Below are 21,203 nucleotides of genomic sequence, written 5' to 3'. Positions count from 1 at the left end.
ATGAGCAACTTGTGGCAATTCATGCAAGAAAATAAAATGTCATTTTTAAGAACAAAGTTGTAATTTTATGAGGAACAAATAAATTACTCTTGGAGTAAACATGATTAAAAAAAAATGAAAAAAATGCAATTTATTAGAAAAAAATATATAGATTGTGAATTTTTTTTTTTAAAAGGACATAATACAAATCCGTAATTTACGTGGAAGAATAAGTCAATTGAACATTTTCTTTTTATATTGTAATTTTATAATAGTGTAAACAATCATTTCGCGACATGACCAAAAAGACGGCAGAAAACCTGTTCCTGATTAAAGTAATCCGAAAGTAAGTCCATGCCTCGGTAGGGCTTGCTGTATTGGTTAGCAACAGAGTTGAACTGTTGACATGTTTGATGGCTCAAGATACTTACTTTCCATTTTCTTCTTGCAGCAAACTTTTTGAACTTTTCCATGTTGACTGCAGACTCTTTTCTACTCAGCGCTTGTTGCGTGTCTTTGGGCTGTTTATGGGAAGAAATTGAGAATATGGCTTCTTCAAGGTTGATTATCAATCAATTTGTGTAGCGTTATGGTGGAGTGTTACCTTGATCCAGGGGTGATGAAGACTGTCCTGAATGGTCATCCTCTTTCTGAAAACAAAACACATTAACATTAATGATTGCGATAATGTGACTTTCTTCCAACAAATCTCATTTTTATCAAATTAACATTTTTCTTTTGTCATGAAGGATACACCTTTATACAGTGTATATATAAAAATTACTACGTTATCGTCATAATTTATAAGGTTTAATAAGTTAAAAAAATTCATTTACAGATATGCAATAATCTTTATTGTTAAAATATAACAACTTAAAAGTTTTATTTGATCATTGTTATTCTTGTGAGTACAACATATGGCGTCATAAATCATTTTTCTCAGGAAATGACTTAAGAAATGTATATTTTATTATATTTTCTCTGCAAAAATGACTGACTAAATAACCTTTTTATACCATTTGCACATTCTTTAATCCATCCCATTAAATTCGGTATAATATTCAATTTCATTTATAAATTGAACAATGAACAATAACATCACTAAAATTTTATTGCAACATTTTATTCACCAATTGGACTGAATTGGACTTTGGACTCGTAAATATACATTTATATTTATGAGTGTTTGTATAAAAGACTTTCAAAAAGTCACTATTTTTCATTTGTACTGGATGGATGGATATAAATGCATTATGTATATTCAGCGTCGTAAAATTTAAATGCATTCACATTCTTTTTCATCACAATAACTTTCAAGTTGTAAAAATGTTCACATATATAAAATAAAAGTATAAATAAAATACAAGAATGCAGATATATCAAATTTCACTTGGAGCAGCATCAAATGTATTTCTCGAGATGAATGGGGAGCAGGGGGCGCACGCGTCACGAGTTACGTACTTGGGGTCTTTGACAAGGAGTCTGGAGATGAAGTCTTTGGCCAGGATGCTGGTGCCTCCGAAAAAGTCGTCATCAAACGTGTAGTCAACGGCCGACACGTTGGCAAGTGTCTCCTGCTTGTTGTCGCCCAAGAAAGGTGAAGCACCACTCAGCCTTTTTTACATGAGGTCAAACACAATGTTACTCATCATTTGTATTACATTAATGACAATGAAGATGTTGTTTTTACAAGACAAAGTTGTCTTTTTGCAGAAAACTCTTAGAAAGATATTACCAAAAAAATCAGTGTTAATGAAATTTTAGGACAAAGATTTGTAATTTACCATCCAAAAGAAAGTTAGTCTTTTCTTAACTAAACACAGAAAGATAGTAAATTTAGAGAAAAAAAACGTCTTGTTGGTGAATCAAGTCACAATTTAGAGAAAAAAATGAAAAACGTAGTGCAGAACAAATCATAATTAGTTGAAAGAAAACAGTTAACTGGAAAAAACGGTTTTAAAAATATATTCATTAGAAAATAGTCATAAAAAGCAGTAAATGCAAAAATGTAGGTGTGCAAGTTTATGTTCCATAATTCCACGAGAATAACGTTTCAATTTTATCAGAAAAATATGTTTTGTTTTGTCTGGCGTCGCAAGCAAAAAGTGTACCACTAGATGATAGCAGTGATCTTTACTGCAAAACAAAACCCCAAACTGAAAACTACAGCATGCCTATATTTAACCAAACCACATCACGTTTCCTTAATTCCTTAAAATCTGCTGTTTTAATGCTAACACAAAATGCAGAACAATGAAGATGGGCAAATAAAACTAGCATTTATGTTGCTTTATGCCTTTAAATGGATATTTGATCACAAACAGTGCAATCACACAGAACAATCCACACAGGCATATATTCTTTATCTGCAAAAAACAGAAGCAAGTAAGTGCAGAAGCTTACGGAGTCACTTAATTGTAACTTATTAAACTATTTTGTATGAGTATATGATATGACATAATCTTCAATTATGTTACTATGTAATTCAATGTATTAGTTAATCAAAAATCGTATTCTATGCTTGATTTGATTTGAACTAAGACTAATTCAATTATATAAATGAGATACAGAATTGAGGCTAAAGCCAGAAAGTGAGGCAAGTGTGCCCGAAGCCTCTCCAGCTCGTCAGTAGCAGACGCTGACTCCAAGCGGGACAGCTGCAGCAGACATGAAGGCAATCATGCACTTGCAGTCAAGGCAGCCTTAATAGGGACAATTTACTGTACAAGCATCAACAAAATAAGAACTTTTTTTGTATCTTAATATAAATACAGCATTCTCCAGCTGTATTGCATGCCACAAAGCTATATTGCAAATATTTCTGTTTAAAAAATTTACATCCATCACAAAAATTCCTACTGTATCATGGAAATCTGCACTTAATAGCAAGCATTTGTTACTGGTATTTATAACTTCTTTACATGACGTAACATTTAAGTTAAGAGTCAGAAGAAAAAAATAAGACTAAAAAAAAATTCTTGTTATATGGTAGAAAAAAAATCATATCTTTATTAAAGCAACTGTGCACTACTTACAGAATGTACGTTATCACACCAACACTCCTGCAGAGAGAAGAGAAAGACTTGCTAATGATGTCATCAATGTTAACTTGACTGCAGATATTCACTGGAATAAAGCATATATGTGCGCGCACGTGTTTGTGTGTGTGTGTGTGCGTGTGTGGGTGTGTGTGTGTCATGTATATCTCTTTTGCTCACATACCACATATCGGCCTCCAAGCCCAGAGGTTCATAGTTGACCACCTCAGGAGCTGCAAGAATAATGTAAAAACATGTTCTTCTTTCAGCCAGCAAACCCAAGCCAGTTTCACCAAGAAACATGACATTTGGTAGGCATGTCTATTTATGATAAAAAAAATAAAATAAAATCAACTCAAAAATAAATATTTAAGGAAAAAAGAAAATATGCCATTTTGGTATGAAGCAGTCCTTTAGCGTCATTAAACTAGTTTCACCTAAAGCCATGAAATTTGGTGGACATGTCTATCATGAGAATAGTCACAAAAAGGCAAGAACGCAGCATTGATTTTTCAACTTTCACATTTGATGACCGGCCCCCAAAAAACTGAACGAATAATAACTCCGGAAGTAAAGCTCCTGAAATATTTGACTTAGCTACAGGTGCATTTGGTAAGGTTTTTCATCTCCTGTCTCATGTAGGTGATGAATGGTGGCAAAGTTTGACAACCATTTGAAGGATTCACAATGCACAATTGAATGTTTTATTAATTATACCATAGCTCTTATTTTGCTTAGCATGCATAAGTGTGATTCATTCATATTCATGTGGATTCAAGAAAAAACGCAAAAGCAAGCACATGCACTCGTGTGAGGTACTGACCAACAAACTCCGGTGTTCCAAAGATGTTTTTAAAGTCATTGCCAAAATCGATCTTGTGCGCCAGGCCAAAGTCAATCAGCTTGATGCGAGGGTGAGGCACAGAGCGGCTCAGCAGCATGATGTTCTCTGGCTGAAAACGCAACAACAAAAAACTTTGTCAAAGAAAATGTATGATGAAATACTGTACACTGTTCCTAATTAAATTAAAAAAAAAAATTGAGAAAAAGCTATATCATTCAAATAAATTTTAATTATTTATATACAATCAAATTCTAATGAAGTATGATTTTACTGAAATACCACTAATACTATGAAAAAAAGTATATTTTTCAAAGGCTCAAATTGCAATTTTAAGAGAAGAAAGTATTCATTTCACTCCAGTCCCATTCACAATCAAGCCAAAAAATGTAATTGGTGGAAACAAGTTAGAAGCACATTTTTTTTCTATGAGTTCTATGAGTAAATAAGCGGAATTTCATAACAAAAAATGTAATTCGCGTGAAGAAATGTGTTGATTTTGCTAAATAGCGTCGGAATATCATGAAGACATAAGCTGTATTTTTAAGGAATATTTTGAGATAGAGTTACGAGACTTAAGTAAACATTTTATGATAAATATTCCTAATTTTACAACACTAATGGAATAATTAAAAATAATGTAACAAGTAATACATCTGATGACAATTTAGCACCAATACTATGAGAAAAAACATCACAATATTTTGAGCATAAAGTTCTAATATTACCCAAAACAAATTTGGAATGTCTATGGGGGGAAAGGGACAATGTTATGATAGTTGGGATGTGATATACTACTCAAAAAAGTGTGGCTTAAACAATAAAAATTTACCTTGAGGTCAAAATGAGCAATGTGTTTGGAGTGCAGGTAGAAAACTCCATCCAGTATTTGTTTGAGGAACTGGGTGGCTTCCTCTTCGCTCAGCGACTCTTTCTCTGCCAGGAAGTCAAAAAGTTCTCCGCCAGCCACTCTAAACAGAAAATCAAAGAGTCATGCATCTTTTTAATGGAGTTTAGAGAGACTAATCTCATCATGCAGATGCATTAGAGGGCAGGCAAAGTTGCTTTTAAGCAGCTCTGCTATTGACATCATGCCAATTGAATGCATCAATAAGAGTACAATAGGAAACCAGGAAACAGGTTCAAGGTTGGATTTAGAATTGTTTAAGGCAACTTGGACCATTTGAGCAGAATGTTCCCCCCCATAAGAAGATAAGACTCCAGTTTTTCACCACGGGTTATTGTTTAACCTCTGTGTCGGTTTTGACCCAATTAACAAAATGCATTAAAAAAAAAAGACTAATAGGCTAAAAACTTACAATAGATTGTCAAAACAGGTTTAGGTTCAAAACGGCAAAATGCATTCATTCCTAAATGCTTGCAAATGGGATTTATTTGATTGCAAAGGCTACAGTAAGGACCCGTATGACCATTGACATCGAGGGGAGAAACGCATAATCATTGACGTGAGCATTTGGACACATGGTCACTTAAACATACAGTTGTCAAAATGAATCGATGAATTGACAAGTATTCAAATATCAAATTAATCGACAAGTATTTCAATAAGGGAGTAATTGTTTCAACAACTTTCACATTGAGATGGACACATGGTCATTGACCATCAGCCGCAAGCTTACACTTGGCCAATTTTATAGTAATTTTGACCCAGTCATTTTGAACATGATTATATTGACCCATGGCAATATTGAAACATGGTCACGTTGACACATGGTCACTTATACGATTGGCAATTGTAACGTGGTCATTGACATGGTCACGTTAAACCTGCAACTTTGACAAGGTAATGTTGACACACGGTCCCTTTAACCTGGACATTTGGCACAAAATAAAAAGCTGACTGGTCACTTTAAAACATGCTTGGATTGACACATGGCCATTTAACATGAGGTAATATTGGAACAAGGTAATTTATCTAGTAACTGACTCATGATCACAGTAACACATGGTAATCTTGACACATGGTCACTTTCTCACATGGCTATTTTAACAAGTTAACTTTGCCACATGGTCACTTACGCGAAGCAACAGGGGAGAAGCTGAATGTGTTAAAAATGATTATTGTTTGCTTGGAAGTGTAACTGAGCCTTAGTCACTCTTAAGAAATGTTGTCCGACTGGTGCAGCTGGAAACCACATGCCTAAGGTCACCTTGTGGGCTTTTGTTTTGGGTTTGATTTGGTTTTGTTTCTGGGATAACATTTCAAGTAAACACAAATTACCTTGTTTTAGTTTTCTCCTGTTACATCGGCAAACCACAAGTGTTGTAAACAATTGCCAAGTTAAAAGTGTCTTGTAAAATGACCGTTTGTTCTTCTACTAAATTCTTCCACTATGATTTTCAAGAAGCTGGCCAACTTACAGCTCCAGGATGAGGATGACGTCAGCCTTGTTCTCGAAAACCTCATGCAACGTGATGATGTTGGGGTGTTGGATCTCCTTCAGGATGTTGACCTCGCGCTCAATATCCTCCCGTGTGACACCGCGTCGGCTGGACTTGCTGCGCCGCTTCTTGATAAACTTGGCAGCGTACTCGGTGCCCGTGCTCCGCTGACGACACCGCCGGACCACCGCAAACTGGCCACTGTCGTCATGAGGAAACAGGGTGTCGAGATTTAATTAGCACGTACACAAACAGCAGAGACATTTTTTACATTTCCAGAATGTTCTGCAGATGAATGGCACAAGATGTCTGAGCCGTAACCATTTTTGGATTATTGGTGAAAAAGTGACTGGTTCTACAATGTAATTAGTGTGTAATTGGATTCTATGATTCTATGGGTTTAACATTTATTAAACTTAACGCACGGCAAAGATGGATGAGACAAGGAGGCTGGAACCTTCCATTTTTTTTTTTTCAGGGGGAGCAGACTCTTCTAAAACGTAAAAACAAATGTTACAAAATAGAGTAAACTGTAGCATTTTTATTATAGCACGGATGAATGAACCCAGATGACTGGACAATTGGACTGCACCATTTCATTTTCTGGGCCAGGGGGGAACACGAGTCATACTTTGCTGATTTAATGCTGTAATTATGTGTACCCCTTTAACACGACTATGCTGACATGCCACTTGTACAGTATGATGGATTTGTTGTGGCGCACACTGCTATGCATAAAAACACAAATAGATAAAGAGACGCAGTGAACATTTGCCATTGCTGAAAGCAAATTACTCATGGGCCAGCTAAACGAATGAGAAGATGAAGGCCATAAGTATGTGGTGTGTTATTGGCTGATTTTTTTGGAGCACAGTACATAATGTACAGGCCCGTAGAGTTTACAAATATTGTATTTAATAAATGATAACATTGGGATCGCTCAAGATTGAGGAAGTGCATCATGATTAGCCCAAGCTAATCACGACACTAGACACGGCGAATGAACTAAGCCAACCACTGCAGGTCAAGACAGGCAAAAAGGTTGTTTCCTGGTCAAATTCAACAATGTCCACATGCCTCTAGAGGAACTCAAGAAGTGCATGACTAATGGTGTCAATACTGTTGTGACAGCATGAGGAGTCACTATATAAGATTATTGATTTGGTATCTTAGCATTTGAGGGACAAACTGCATGTGAGACAAAATATTTATATTTAAGTGATTTGCAGTGATGACAAAACATTATATATAACTTATAAGGGTACACAGATACTCATGTATCCATATTTAATAACATATCAGCTATATTGATATAACGGTGTATTGATATTTGCTAGTGTATTGACATTTAATACCGGTGAATTGATAGATGATGCTGGACCATCACAATTTCATATTGATGTATCAAGGATCTGATACTGTGTCTACATTTAATACCAGTGCATTGGTATGTTAGACATGTAACGTTACATGATGCCTGGGCATTTATATTTGATACTGGTGCATTGATATTCGATACCATATTGATATTTAATACAGATAATTGGTATTATACATTTGATATTTGTTACGGAAGCCTTTATATGTGATACTAGACATCAATAGTTTATACTGGTGTGTTAAGGTACAGCATTGTTACTTCATACTGCTTGAATTATATTTGATAAAGATAAAGAATTATATTTGATAAAGATGCATTGATATCTGAGTAGGCACAGAAAATAGGACTCGAGATCTGGGTCTCATGATATATATTACATTAGCTGTAAGGTATAGCTAGATAATGCTGGGATTAAGGGCAAAGATTACACAAATAAATACCTTGATCGACTTTAGTTGCAGAGAGTATGATATGCCGTGACCCTGTGGGATTATGTGTTTAATCAGGACCGTTTACTGTGTAAGTGGTGGCACATTAAAATCGATTATTAATGTCAAGTGAAGCTCGTTCCAAAAGGTGTACATAGGACATGGCCTAGTATGGTGCTGCTGTTTGGGTTAGCAGTCGGGCCCTGAGGTTATTCCTCTATGCATCTAATTTCACAGCATCGGGTAGTAATGAAGGTTGCCAATACCAGCCACACAAAAAACAAAACAAAACAAAACAAAAAAAAAATCTTACTAATAGTTCGTGCATCAGACAGAGGAAAAGCAGTTATCTGTCATTGGTGTAACATACATTTTATATACCGGTACCAAAAGTACTGGCAACGCTATTTTAAACTATTGATTCAGTCAATTCTAAACAATTGGTCCTGAATTCCCATGAACAGCAAAAGTTCACTGCTGAACTGAGATAAACAGACATCATCCTGCAGTGTTAGATCACGCAACAGACCCAACCCAAGTCAGCCAGCACCCTGCTCCTTTCCCAGCACCCACCCCCTCTCGTATCGTCTCCTCTCTCCTCTGGCAAGTCATCCCAAAAGCGTCAAGGCCTGTCGGCACTTTAAGCCACAACAAAGGGAGTGAGGACATTTGATCTGGCTTCCTGCTATCTGGCCTTGTGAAAAACTGCCTCCCCGCCTCTGTTTGTTCTCCGTCTGCACGGAAGGACTCTTCCCTCATTATTTCTGCGCCCCCCCACCACACCCTGTCTACTGCATGAATTGTGTAAGTGTAGAGGGATTCCCTTGGTCATAAATAAACATTGTGTAGTTAGTTATGTAATGACCAAAATACTTGCACATCACTCAACAAAAAATGATTTGATATGTACGGTGCAAAACAATTTAATGACGATTCTTTTTCAAAGTGGAACAATTTGATGCGGTTCGACTCAGTAAGAATACAATTTGATTCAATATGGTTTGACTATTAACTATAATTCATGAGATTATGATGCAGTGACATTTATGGTCATTTTACATACATTTAAATGAATTTGTCAGTTCTGCTAATGTGCCATTTTGTTTGAAGATTTACCTGTCAAATAAAAGAGAATTTAATACGTATTTTGATGTATTTCAAAGTGGAATTATTTAATTCGGTTTGACTCAGGAGGGATTCGATGAAATATGGTATGGCTCAGTTCAATATGATGCAGTGACTTTTATTGTCATTTTACATACATTTAAATGAATTTGTCATGTGAATGTGCAATTTTGTTATAAGATACAACTCAAATAAAAGACAGTTTCATACGTATCTTGATATACTTCAAAGTGGAACGATTTGATTTCATCTGGTGTGCTCAGATCTTTTAAATCACGAGAAGATTTTAGAAGTCCAACTAGGTCTTGTTACAAACCTAATATGTACGTATGTGTGTATGTATACACCGTGTGTGTCTATGCACCCTACTGAATCATTTCGAATGAAAGCCCTTTTCCTGGAAAAACTCATCATCATCCAACAAACAAAAAATCCAATTTGATCATAATGGTGAACACACATACATGTATATACACACACAGTATATAAACAGATGTGGGCTGAGGGAAAAAAGCACCAAAGGATGAGCAAGTAACTCTGACACAGCTATTGATAGGCTTCTTGCGAAGAAGGTGCTGAAAAGCTCAAAAGTGTTAAGTAGGATATCAAGGCTGCTTGGCAGCGCTTCAAAAATGTGGTGATGCACAACAGACTGATGCAGTGAGAGTGTGATCTCACCTACACATTGTCGTTTGCCGTACAGTATAATGTATTGTTTTTTTTCTTCCTTTATTTAGGTCACAAGTGTTGAGGGGCGGTGTCCTGCATGTTTTTGAACCTTCTCTTTCAAACACACCTGATTCAAACAATTAGAATCATTTTCAAGCTCCTGCAGAGCTTGCTGATCTGTTAATTATATTATTCAGGTGTGTTGGGCAGAGAAAACCAAAAACATGCAGGATACCGGCCCTCAAGGACCGCAATCTAACAACTATGATTTAGAACTATTGTATGCAACCTAATTATATTATATTGCATTGGAGAAAAGCGTATAGTCACTGATGCAAAGAGAAAAAAAATGGAAAACATGCAGGATACCGGTCCTCTAGGACAGCAGTCTGACACCTATGATTTAGGACTACTGTATGCAGCCTAATTATATTATATTGCATACAATAAAGCATATCGACACTGATGCATAAGTGTTGTGGTTTTACCAAAAAAGTTATATTTCTACAAGAGTAAAAGCCATTATTTTACAAGAATACTGTAAAAAGAGAAAACACAGAAAAAGTTGCAGGAATACAGGGGAAAAAAAATAAGCGGTAGGGGGGAAACTGTCTTAATTTAACTGGAAAAAGTCATGACTGGAAATAAGTTTGAATCAGAGACAAAAGTAACAATTTTACAACAGTAAACAAATACTCTCTTGAGAAAAATCATCTACACCGAAAGAAAAAAAAATCTTGAGAAAGTAAAAAAGACAAATAATGTTTTAAGAATAAAGAGTTCATTTGGCAAGAATAATCTTCAATCATGTGTACATGAGTACCAAAATGGTAAGAATGAAGTAAAGTTAACCTTTACAAGAAACTAGTGATTCTATGAGGAAAAAATATAATGTTGCAAAAAATAACCACAACAATAACCACAACAAAAGTATCATCAAACCAAAAACTGCAGGACTATTTTACATATATATCATGACATTTTTACTTACTATCACAATTACAAAGACACTATGCGAACCGACTAAGACAACCATGCTATTAGGGTCACCATATACTTTTCTTTTAACATCGACGATAAATGTGATAAATGCAAAATAATCACTGAGTGTTTTTGCTCTTCAACTCGACATGAATATTTCACGACAAAGATGCCTGCCAGTTTGCTCGTCACTACACAACGGGCATGTTAAAAAGTGCTGATGCTAAACATCTTGGTCCCACGCCTTCGGTTAACAAAAAACACTCAGCACTTGATCCAGACCCTTCCTCTCCTTCCTCATCATTTTTAACCTTGTCAGCTACAATACCACAAGTACGGCAACATTGCGCACACCGGTCATGTGAGGTGATTATTTCACTAAATATTAACTTTTTCTACTGGTTTTTCACCCTGAAACTTCCTTATCGGGTCACAATATAAAACCCAATACCACAGCTGTGTCAACATAAGATAACGTGCTTGTTGTTTGCGGTAGCAGTTTAGAATATCCTATTTGCATAACTGAATGATTGCCTGAGTCATTTTTAACTTACTGCCACAGTATAACAAAAAATAAATAAATAAAACCCTAACCCTATACATAAAAATTCAGACATGCTCAACAACAAAAAAATCTCTATGTCTGTGTGATTGTGGTTATTTTTTTCACGGAAGTGAGCGACGGACCGGCGAATGTCTGAAGGGCCGACAATTTTCGGCATGAACAAATGGCAGACCGTCAATGATGGAGGAGGGGCAGTGCACCCACGACTGACGGACCAGCATAAAAATTGTAAGATGCACACCTCTGATGATGACATATTGCATTTTACTGCTGAGGGTGCTTATATGTTTGAATTGACTACTGCATATTTGAACTTTAAGGCCAAACTATAGAGCGTATTGTGTACACTTACTGTATTTTTACACATATTAAATTTATTTTTATGTTTTAGTAGAACGATGGAGTTTCCAATTTTTTTTTTTGGTTGGGGGGGGTTGGTGCTTTGAAGATGGAAGTGAACGACAGACCGGCAATTGATTGGCATGATGAAAAATTGGGGGGATCGACGTTGACAGAAGGGGGGCGGTGCACTGACGACTGAGAGACCAGCAAAAAATAAAGTAAGATACACACTTCTGATTCCGTTTCAGTAAAGGCAGAGTTAAAGAAGCAGCTATTGTATTGGAGCGCACCGAATGTGGCAATGTAGCTAATGTTAATGATACGGCCACCATGTGCAATTAGCAGTTAGTAAGCAGCGTGGGAGGCCGGCTCCCAGTATTCCCGACCCACTCGGGTGCGCTGTGTGTGTGCACGCGTGTGTGTGCGTGAGGCACTCACAACGTGAGGGCCACAAAACAGTTACGCAACCGCCGCGCCATTGTGTACTGGCGGAAAGGGTAACCACGGCAACATGATTGAGAAGTGAGAAGAGGAACCGCCGGCTGCTGGACGGAAGGAAGAAGCTGATGGATTATCAACGTAGTGTAAATAAAAAATGTACATCTGTCAGGATAGTGGGCGGATTTTCTCATGAGCTCATTTATTGCTATGCAGACAACACCAAGAGTTCAGAGTTTTATGTCCAGTCACGAGGCTTCACTACCTTGCTCTACCCACACACAATAACGAAAACTAAAAGTCCTTGCTATTTAGTGTCATCCATCTGTCTAGAAATGTCTGTCTGGAAATGACCACAATAAAATGGAAGCTACAAACCAGAATGGCAGACTTCCTGTGTCTTTTTTACACAGAAGCATAGGTCCCCATGTGGGGTAAACATTTTTGATTGACTGCTCATTTGATTGTACTTGCAAATACGCTTTAATTAATTTACAAACATCCAAATTGACTTGCAAATACATTTAATGGTACTTGTAAGTATGTTCAAACATATTTAAAGATATACTCACAAATACATCAGAACATAATTGCAAATACAGTAAGTCCGAACGTAGCTCACGGCTAAATGCTAAAAACATAGCATTTGTTTCAACAATGTTAGGTGTTGACAAGCATAAGCCATAGAAATACGGAAAAAGTTTATTGTTTGAATATGCTTGCAAGTACATCCGAACGCATTTGAAAATACTGTACTGTACATTAGAACCTATTTTAAAAACAGTCAAACGTACCTGAAAATACATTTGAGCATATTTAAATATGTTCCCCTGAACTAAACAGGTTAAAACATATTCATAAATACTAGTTTGACTACTGTGATTTAGGGATATACAATACAATTTGATTGATTGATTGATTGATTGATTGATTGATTGATTGATTGATTGATAGTTTGACAGTCAAAAATCTCCACGTGGCCATATTTTCATGCATTCTTCTTCAAACTTTTTTGTGGGTCTACTTGACAAAAACATGAGAGATATTCAATATCACTTTTTTCAGACCTGTACTCTCATACCAAGTACTGATACTTCTTTATCACAACACCAAAAAATTGTGAAATATAAACTAACGCTTTTCTTTCACAAGATGAGGATTCTTCAATGAGTCAAACTGCCATAGGAAGGCTCCAACTACTGTCAGTTTTTTTTAATTTTTTTTTATTCGTGGCTAATATCACCAGCCTATCTGAGAACATGATACTTTACGACAATGGGTCTCAAATGGGGGCTCAGGTATCCCTGGGGGTACTTGAAGGAATTCCAGGGGGTACTTGAGATTTTAACAAACATGCAAAAATTCTTTTAAATATAATTATGGAATGAATTAAATGTTTCAGGAAATATAAGTTCCTACAATTATTTTTTCATGTTCATTAGGTTATTCAACTTCATTATTTTTAAAAGCCAGATTCTCCCCCAAACTTGAATGGTTCGACCCAACTTGTCACATGCCACTTCTTGCTACCTGTTAAGTTAATCATTTATTTTTGTGACCAGATCTCTACTGTAATCCCGAAAGATGACAGTTTATGTTTAGTATTTTTCTGTGGACAAATCTTCATTAATAACTATTTACTTTTGAGAACAGGTCTGACACTTTATGTTGATTATTTTTTGTGAACAAATATTTACTAAGTTATTTCTTTTTTATGACAGATCTCTTCCAAAAGAGGACACCTAATGTTGATTATATCTTGTGGACAATTAAAAATTAAGTTTGAAAGGTTCTCCAGTTTAAGAAGTCAAACACTGATGGCAACCTTTAATTTTTTTTTTTTTTTAAACACCAAAATGCTCTGCACTGTTTAAGGGGTGCTTGGATAAAAACCTATTTCACAGAAAAACATTGAGAACCACTGGCTTTCAATAAAGCCGAAATCTGCCCGACACTCAGATCTGGTATCGATACCTGTCCATCAATAAAAAAAATACTTGCTAAATTCCATGCTGCTGAAACAGGTAACTTGCTTCGGCCGGTCAGATCCAAGAAACGAACATTTGAATGTAAAAATTATCATGAATTTTAGGCTTATCTATTTGTTGCTTCATATGCTGTTGACTCTTCAACCATTACTGCTGAGGGTGTTAACTGACATGAAAGTGTGTGGTCCATATTTATTTAGGGAGGCTCAACTAATCTGTTGTAAAGGAATCCACTGGTTTTGTTTGTTTACTCCTAGTTAGGCAAAACCATCACATACTAAAGCAGCCGCAGCAGACATGGACGACGCCATCTTATCTCGCCACTCGCACTGGCTGTCAATCACAAACCTAACACAGCTGCTATTAGATTTAGGATATGTTTATACATCACTACTTTTAAAGTGCCAGTGAGGGTATCGGAGGAATGTACATCATGCATACTTCGACCCTGGCAGGCCTAACAATGGCGGTCATTGTGCTCCAGAGAGGCTCACTTTACCATCTTTACTATTATGATATGCTGCTATCAACATGGAGAGGTCTTTAACGTGTTCCTGAAACCAGCATGAGTCATGTCGCAGTACCACTGTTATAATTTTATGGTTATGAGGTGGATGCTGCTTTGTTTTCATGACCTTCCAGCTATCTTTGTTACTTCTTGCTGAGTTCATCACAGCATAATTGGCATCCTTGAGGTCTCACTGGAATGCCTTCAGACACATCAGGGACACATAACACCAGCAAACTTCACGGTGAGGTCACTGAGTAGACTCAATCTGTCACAATTTATCACATCTCCACAACACAGAGCCGCCATTTTGTACTTGTTGCTGGGGTTTCCATTGCAAACAATGCAAACTCAAAATAATCGGTTCAAAGGTCAAAATTGTCATTTTAGAAAAAATGTTTAAGTCAAAATGAGTACTCTCATTGGCTCATTCATTAGTATCTCATTAAATATTGGTATCATTGTTGTTATTGTGATTATTATGACTATTTGTGTTTTTTTATTTGTTCCTTTCTTTAATTTGCCATGTTAGTGGGGCGACTTCCAATCGCTTACCACATTGCACAATATTACAGGTGCAACTACATAGTTAATACAGAATGTGTGTGTTTTCTTTTTGTGATGCTCGTATAACAGATGTATGCAAGGGCAAATTTCTCCATCCATTTGGTTGTATTGAATTAGACAGAATTTACAGGTGCCACTTCTGAAATAAAACAGTTTGCCTTTAGTTGAATTATTAATGGAATGTCAACATGATTTTTCTGAGACAAAATGTGCAAAGTGCACGATTGGCATGTGAAGAGGAGGAAGAGGAGGTGATTGTGGAAATGGTGGGAAGTGCAGAAGGTGGGAGGGGGGGATTTGGGGAGGGAGGGGGGCACCAGCTGCTCCATTTATCCATCTATCATCTCCCGTCTTATAAAACTGACATTTGGCTGTTTTTTTAGGTGCCTTCATGACCTCAGGACAAAGTCAGTTGGCTTACACAGATAACATCATGTGACACACTTGTTAATCTGCGGTGTGTTCCAGTTTTAAAAAAATGAGCACAACTGGTTTCAACATATAAGTATATATAGTATAGTGTATATAGTATAGTATATAGTGCCATAAGGTGAACATGTCTGTCATAACAGGACACATGAAAAAGTCGCATTTTTGGTGCACGCCGATTAAGGGATTTTGCCTAAATGTGCACAGTGAGATTTTCACACCTATGTTGTAATGTGAGCAGAGCGTGGCTGTTTTTGAATTGATCATTTCTCGGTATTTGCAATAAAAAAGGTTAACCATTTCAGTTTGAAGCAATCATTTTGTGCAAATTCCAGAATATAGGGGCTCCTCACGTCTATGGTCGTTTCTCAAGGTTTCTCAATGGAGTTTTTGAGTTTTGCCTTTCTTTTCTGGAAGAGTTTTGCCTTTCTTTTCTGGAAGCTTTGTTCAGGGGAAGGCCGTTGAATATTTGAAATGTTCAGTGTGATCCTATCTGTGATTTCTTTTTTCACCTGTGGTGATTCAGGGCAATACAGATCAAATTCATTTGATTTGAATACGCCCCAACAGGCAGCATCACTCTTACTGAAAACAACGTCATAAGTCTGTTCTTTTTTTGATTTTCTCACATTTGTTTAATAGTGTGTTTAGCCAGACAAAACTATGATGGCAAAAATGTTAACGGTATGAGTAAAGATCGCTCTGAATGTTCTGAACAGAAGTACCGAGTGAATAGCGCAGATGTACAGAGAATTCCAACTTAATGCTGCTAACAAAAAAAATCAAAAAAGCAACCAGACATCTTTTATAATGCACTTTACTGCTTCTAGACGCAATCAAACAATCCATACCGCAAAGAATTCTTAACAATCAATTAGTGCACTATGATGCACATCTAGGGATGACTACAAGGTCATTCACGGTGGAGGACCGCATACATAACTTTCCACACTTGAGCGACTGTCCTAATTGACCACAATGGGATGTATACATACACAAACACGCACGAACGCACACACGGGCACACTCGTTACCCACTAACACAGTTGGCAGGGATCCCGTCACCCCTCAAAATAAGGTGAATTCAGTATGAAATCCCTTCCCATTCCAAATCATAAAACCACAGAACAACCATTAAACTCTAAAGAATTTGCATTAAAGCATTGGCACAATGCTCTAAGTTCTCCCAATTTCTGATTTTTTGAGTATGACTAGCGGAAGAGATTTTCAAAGTCAAATAAACATACACAGCCAGCTAAGATCCTTAGCACATGCGCTCAAGTGAAATTGTCAAATTGAAACATTTTTCAATGCTAGATGCCCTTTTAGAAAAAGTGTTGAACCAAATGTCAACACTTGGTTCAGTTAACAAAGCAATGAGAGTTGGCTTTGATCTTCCGCATGTGTGCAGAAGTGAAAGAATCTGCATTTGAAAGAATCATGTCTTTTGAGTATTGTACTTGTACTGGTATTGATTAGAAAAAAAGGAGGTATCATGTTCGCACTCACACTTTCATAAATGCGAACGTCTAGCGAATGTTTGCAACCTTGAACAAACCCCGAAAATACGCAACATCTGCTGCCTTTGTACACACACGCAAATGTTTGCCCTCGGTGGAATAGGGGCTTAAGCTTTTGACACTTGGCTGACTAAAATAACAGTGGTCTGTTTGGGCTGTGAGTAAAATAATCCACAAATCACTTGATACTAATAAAAGTTATCTTATGTCTTTATAATCCCCTCATATTTAGGTGGTCTACCACATTATCTGATACAGTGAGTTGTAATTTTAAGAAAATAAGTCATTTAGCTCACTTTTTTTTTTTTACTTTTAACACTTGCATCAATTATTTTTTTTCCACTATCATGAGAATTAGTCTGTAATAATAAAGTATATTTTCAAGAATAAATTGTCACTATGCGAATAAAGTTGGTTCCTTGGGATGGGTAGTCGTATATAACAGTGGGGGAGGATGAGTGACAGGTCTACCAAACAGTCTCGGCCCATCCACCCAGTCATGCCAGCCTGGGTAAAAGGGGGTTGAATTTAGGTCAGTGGGTGCATGAAGGGTATTAGCCTTCTATCACTTCTGCCTCTTACACAGCATTTATTCAATATCCTTGATATCCAGCTTAAGGTTCATGTATTAGTATGCTCTTAGTTTGTCATTATACCAAGACAAATAGGCAGACTTGACCTATGTATTTTTAAACAACTGCTGCCATTTCTGACCTAATAGTAGGCAATTAAAATTACAGGCAAACTAATAGTTACATGACAAAGCCCGCTAGTTTAAGTATGTCACACATGAAGAGCTTTCTGGTTGCTACAGGTAGCATCAAAATGCTCACTAGTAGTTTTGGCTTCCTAGTAAAAGGTAGTGGTTGTCCTGTTAGTCTGCTAAAGTTGTCTGACTAGTTTGCAGAAAGACATGTACAATAGATGTGGAAGAACATCATTAATAGTAATACACAGTCACTCCACCAGTGCGATGAACAGTGTACTTGTTTATTCATCACTCGTTTGCCGATTTTATTTAAAGTCGAGTTTTGGTAGTTGAATGAATACTAAGTTTCAAAATGAAGGATTGAACATATTTATTAACTGTGATTTCAATGTTAAAAGAATCGATTCATTCATGCATTTTTTTTTATAGCAGCTTATCCTCAACAGCTGTTGAAAGATGGTTTATGTTGTTTTTTCCTTTTGTCAGTGTTAAAAAGGATACAGTTTTAGGTATACTTATACAATAGAGACAATAATAATATTGTTTATGGTCAGCATGGCAAGTGGAGGTGGGGGGTGTGAAACGTTTTCTCTTTCTTGTGTGTATGTGTGTGTGTGTGTGTGGGGGGGGGGGGTAGCAAAATATAATTGAGAAGCACTGCCTTAATGTTATAGTATTATGCTGCCTCTTGTCCAAGGCTTGCACATTAAAAGGAGTAGCACAATGCCCATTGAATTATAATTATGTAGAAATGGTTTAACTTTTTTTTCTAATTTTATTTAATTGTGTTTTGATTATTTTTCTTATGATAAAACACACTACATTTTTGTTGGTGTTTTAGGAATGGATTAACAGCATCGCAATATATTTGGGGGCAGTCAAAGTACAGCATGGATTACGTTTTCATTTTCCATGAATTTTGCATTGCCCATGTCGGTGTGAAACAGGTGCAAAGACGATTCAAAGCAAAAGCGCAGCTCACCTGCCCAGCTCGTCTCCGATCTCATAAAAGTCTTCGACATTCTCCTGCTTGAAAACAGTCATGTTGTGTGTGCACTTGGAGGAGTGCTGGATGTTTCCAGGAAAGGAGAGGGAGAGGAGGGGGACTCCTCACAGTGGCATGCCGCTCAGGACACGCTCGTAGCCGGCTACTCTCCTCCCCATAATCGGGCCTGGATTGAAGAGACCATTGGAAGAGTGTAAATCAAATGGAGCGGACCCGGCACGACTCCTTAAAAAAAAAAAAAAAAAAAATCTATCTATCTATATATCTATCTACATATATATATATATATATATATATATATATATATATATATATATATATATATATATATATATATATATATATATATATATATATATATATATATAGTTACAAAAAAATATAAAATCACACTGCTGGAACATGTGTTTTTGGTTTGGGTAAGGTAGGGTGGGTCTCAAAAATGAGACACGAGTGGCTACTCGCGCACACCCCACTCGCTTCAGCTTGCGGTAGCTATGGGAGACACAAGCCGCGGTGCTACCGACCTACTCCCCCTCTTCTTTCCTCCAGCGACTAGCTCAACGTATCATCGTGAAATAACGTCCAAAAACACACTCACGTAACCTCCATTTTCCCTTTAAATTTAACCCCAAAATGGAAGTGTCGCTCTCGCTTGGCCGAACTCGATGTTATAAGGTGCACTTCGATAAAGAAGACAGTAGTAGTGGACGAGGGAGGGGCGGAATGTCTTACCCTGGTAGCCGAGTCCAGGCGACGGTTCGTGGGCTTTAACCTGGGGTGAGTGCCGCCGCTCTGTCGTCGGCTCACTGAGGACGACGACAAAACGTCGCCGTGGGAGGAAATCCACGTTCACAATGCAAAAGGCAGTCTGCGCTCAGTGTTGCGTTCAAGTGGCGGTAGGGGATATGATAACTCCGCATAGGGTAGCCTTTGCTAAAATAAAACGCACCTAATTTACGCTTTACTGCGAACTTATTCTGTTTTGCCAGTGTTACTCATGTCTACATAAATAAGCCTCCCATGTTGTGTTTTTCCAACACCAAACAATGATTTGAAGCGTAAAACAGAAAATTAACGATTTTTCTTTATGTTCCGTGAAGGCAGCATCGGTCAGTTTCGGAAGACAGACAGCAGGAAGACCATTCCTCGACACATAATTCAGTGGATTTGTAACGGAGCAAACAAGTGCTGTATTGAACTTTTTTGTTATAATTAAAATTAACGCACATAGTGTGTGTGATCATTTACGTTACCGAATCTGTCTTTAATATCAGCCATAAGTCAACGGTACATAAACTAATTTGAAAAAGTTATAGGCAAGCACATTATGTCCTTTGGAAGTCCCATTTCACTTTATGAAGTCAATGAAAATGACAAAATGTTACAACACCTTTTATTTGTATAGTGGAAGTCTTTGTATAAAAAGAATACAAAACATTACAATATTAAAATTAAACAAGGGTCCACAGGAGCACATATATCATGATAGTTAAAGGCACAGATAAATAAGTGGTACTGAAGCAATAGTTTAGGATTATTGCATAGTTCGTTGTATATCCATGAGGAATATGTTATAGTCAGTTAATTCATTTCAGCATTGTTGCCACATGTTGATTTTCCAGCATATTTGAACAGGGATGGTCTTATTAATAATTTGTGGTAATTATTCATGTCTGGAAGCAATGGAGGGATAAGGAATAGTGCGCTACTTAGACGGCCAGAGGAGGCGCTGCTGAGTCACATTCACATCAAATGGTCTCAGTGCAAAACTGGCATGAAAATAGGAGTTCAAAACAAAGTTGCATCACATTAAACCAACATGTTGATTACTACTTTTGTAAAATTGCACATTTTTACCAGCCATATTAAAAAATATTTTACTATCACTTTCCTCCTCATATTACTATTTTGTTTTAGTGAAATTAGATTTTTTTTTTCAATTGTCATTATTATTAGATGTATTCTGGTAGTTTATTCTAACGTTTTTCTCATTGTAATATGTTAGTTTTCTTCACATACAATTTTATACCCGTATTTTTTAATTTAATTCTGGCATTAGTGTATTCCTTCACCCTTCCCCCAAAAAGTCTATTTTTTGAATCTAGTATGCTTACGTACAATGACATTTTTCATTTTTTTTTGTGTAAAATGACACCTTTATGAAGTGAATGTCAGGGAATTTTACCCTTGCAAAACTGTCTTTTTCAATAGTACATTTTATTTTTTCTTTTCATTTCGTAAATCCCTTTCTCCGCATATACAGTAATTCAGCAATTTTGTTGT

General features: G+C 36.7%; 2 protein-coding genes across 2 annotated transcripts in view; both read right to left on the bottom strand.

Annotated features, from left to right (window-relative positions):
* Positions 1 to 19,788, bottom strand: part of dapk1 (death-associated protein kinase 1) — a 32,485-nt gene extending 12,697 nt beyond the window's left edge. Inside the window, exons 1-10 of the mRNA XM_088424304.1 lie at positions 19,653 to 19,788; positions 18,894 to 19,083; positions 6,241 to 6,462; positions 4,691 to 4,829; positions 3,841 to 3,970; positions 3,202 to 3,250; positions 3,015 to 3,041; positions 1,441 to 1,593; positions 584 to 629; positions 411 to 500 (exon numbers count right to left, since the gene is read on the bottom strand). Coding sequence (XP_088280430.1) covers positions 411 to 500; positions 584 to 629; positions 1,441 to 1,593; positions 3,015 to 3,041; positions 3,202 to 3,250; positions 3,841 to 3,970; positions 4,691 to 4,829; positions 6,241 to 6,462; positions 18,894 to 18,955 — 918 coding nt within the window. The 5' untranslated portion in view covers positions 18,956 to 19,083; positions 19,653 to 19,788. The remainder of the gene's footprint in view (positions 1 to 410; positions 501 to 583; positions 630 to 1,440; positions 1,594 to 3,014; positions 3,042 to 3,201; positions 3,251 to 3,840; positions 3,971 to 4,690; positions 4,830 to 6,240; positions 6,463 to 18,893; positions 19,084 to 19,652) is intronic.
* Positions 19,789 to 20,299: 511 nt separating this feature from the next.
* Positions 20,300 to 21,203, bottom strand: part of LOC148429278 (putative phospholipid-transporting ATPase IM) — a 26,001-nt gene continuing 25,097 nt past the window's right edge. The window contains exon 28 of the mRNA XM_088419981.1: positions 20,300 to 21,203. This exon is cut by the window's right edge and continues 1,372 nt beyond it. The gene's annotated coding sequence lies outside the window, so the exon portion shown is untranslated.

The sequence above is a fragment of the Hippichthys cyanospilos genome, chromosome 1 (assembly GCF_059441005.1).
Source record: "Hippichthys cyanospilos isolate Australia breed blue-spotted pipefish chromosome 1, RoL_Hcya_1.0, whole genome shotgun sequence".
Taxonomy (NCBI): Eukaryota; Metazoa; Chordata; class Actinopteri; order Syngnathiformes; family Syngnathidae; genus Hippichthys; species Hippichthys cyanospilos.
This window is presented reverse-complemented; position numbering and strand designations above follow the sequence as displayed.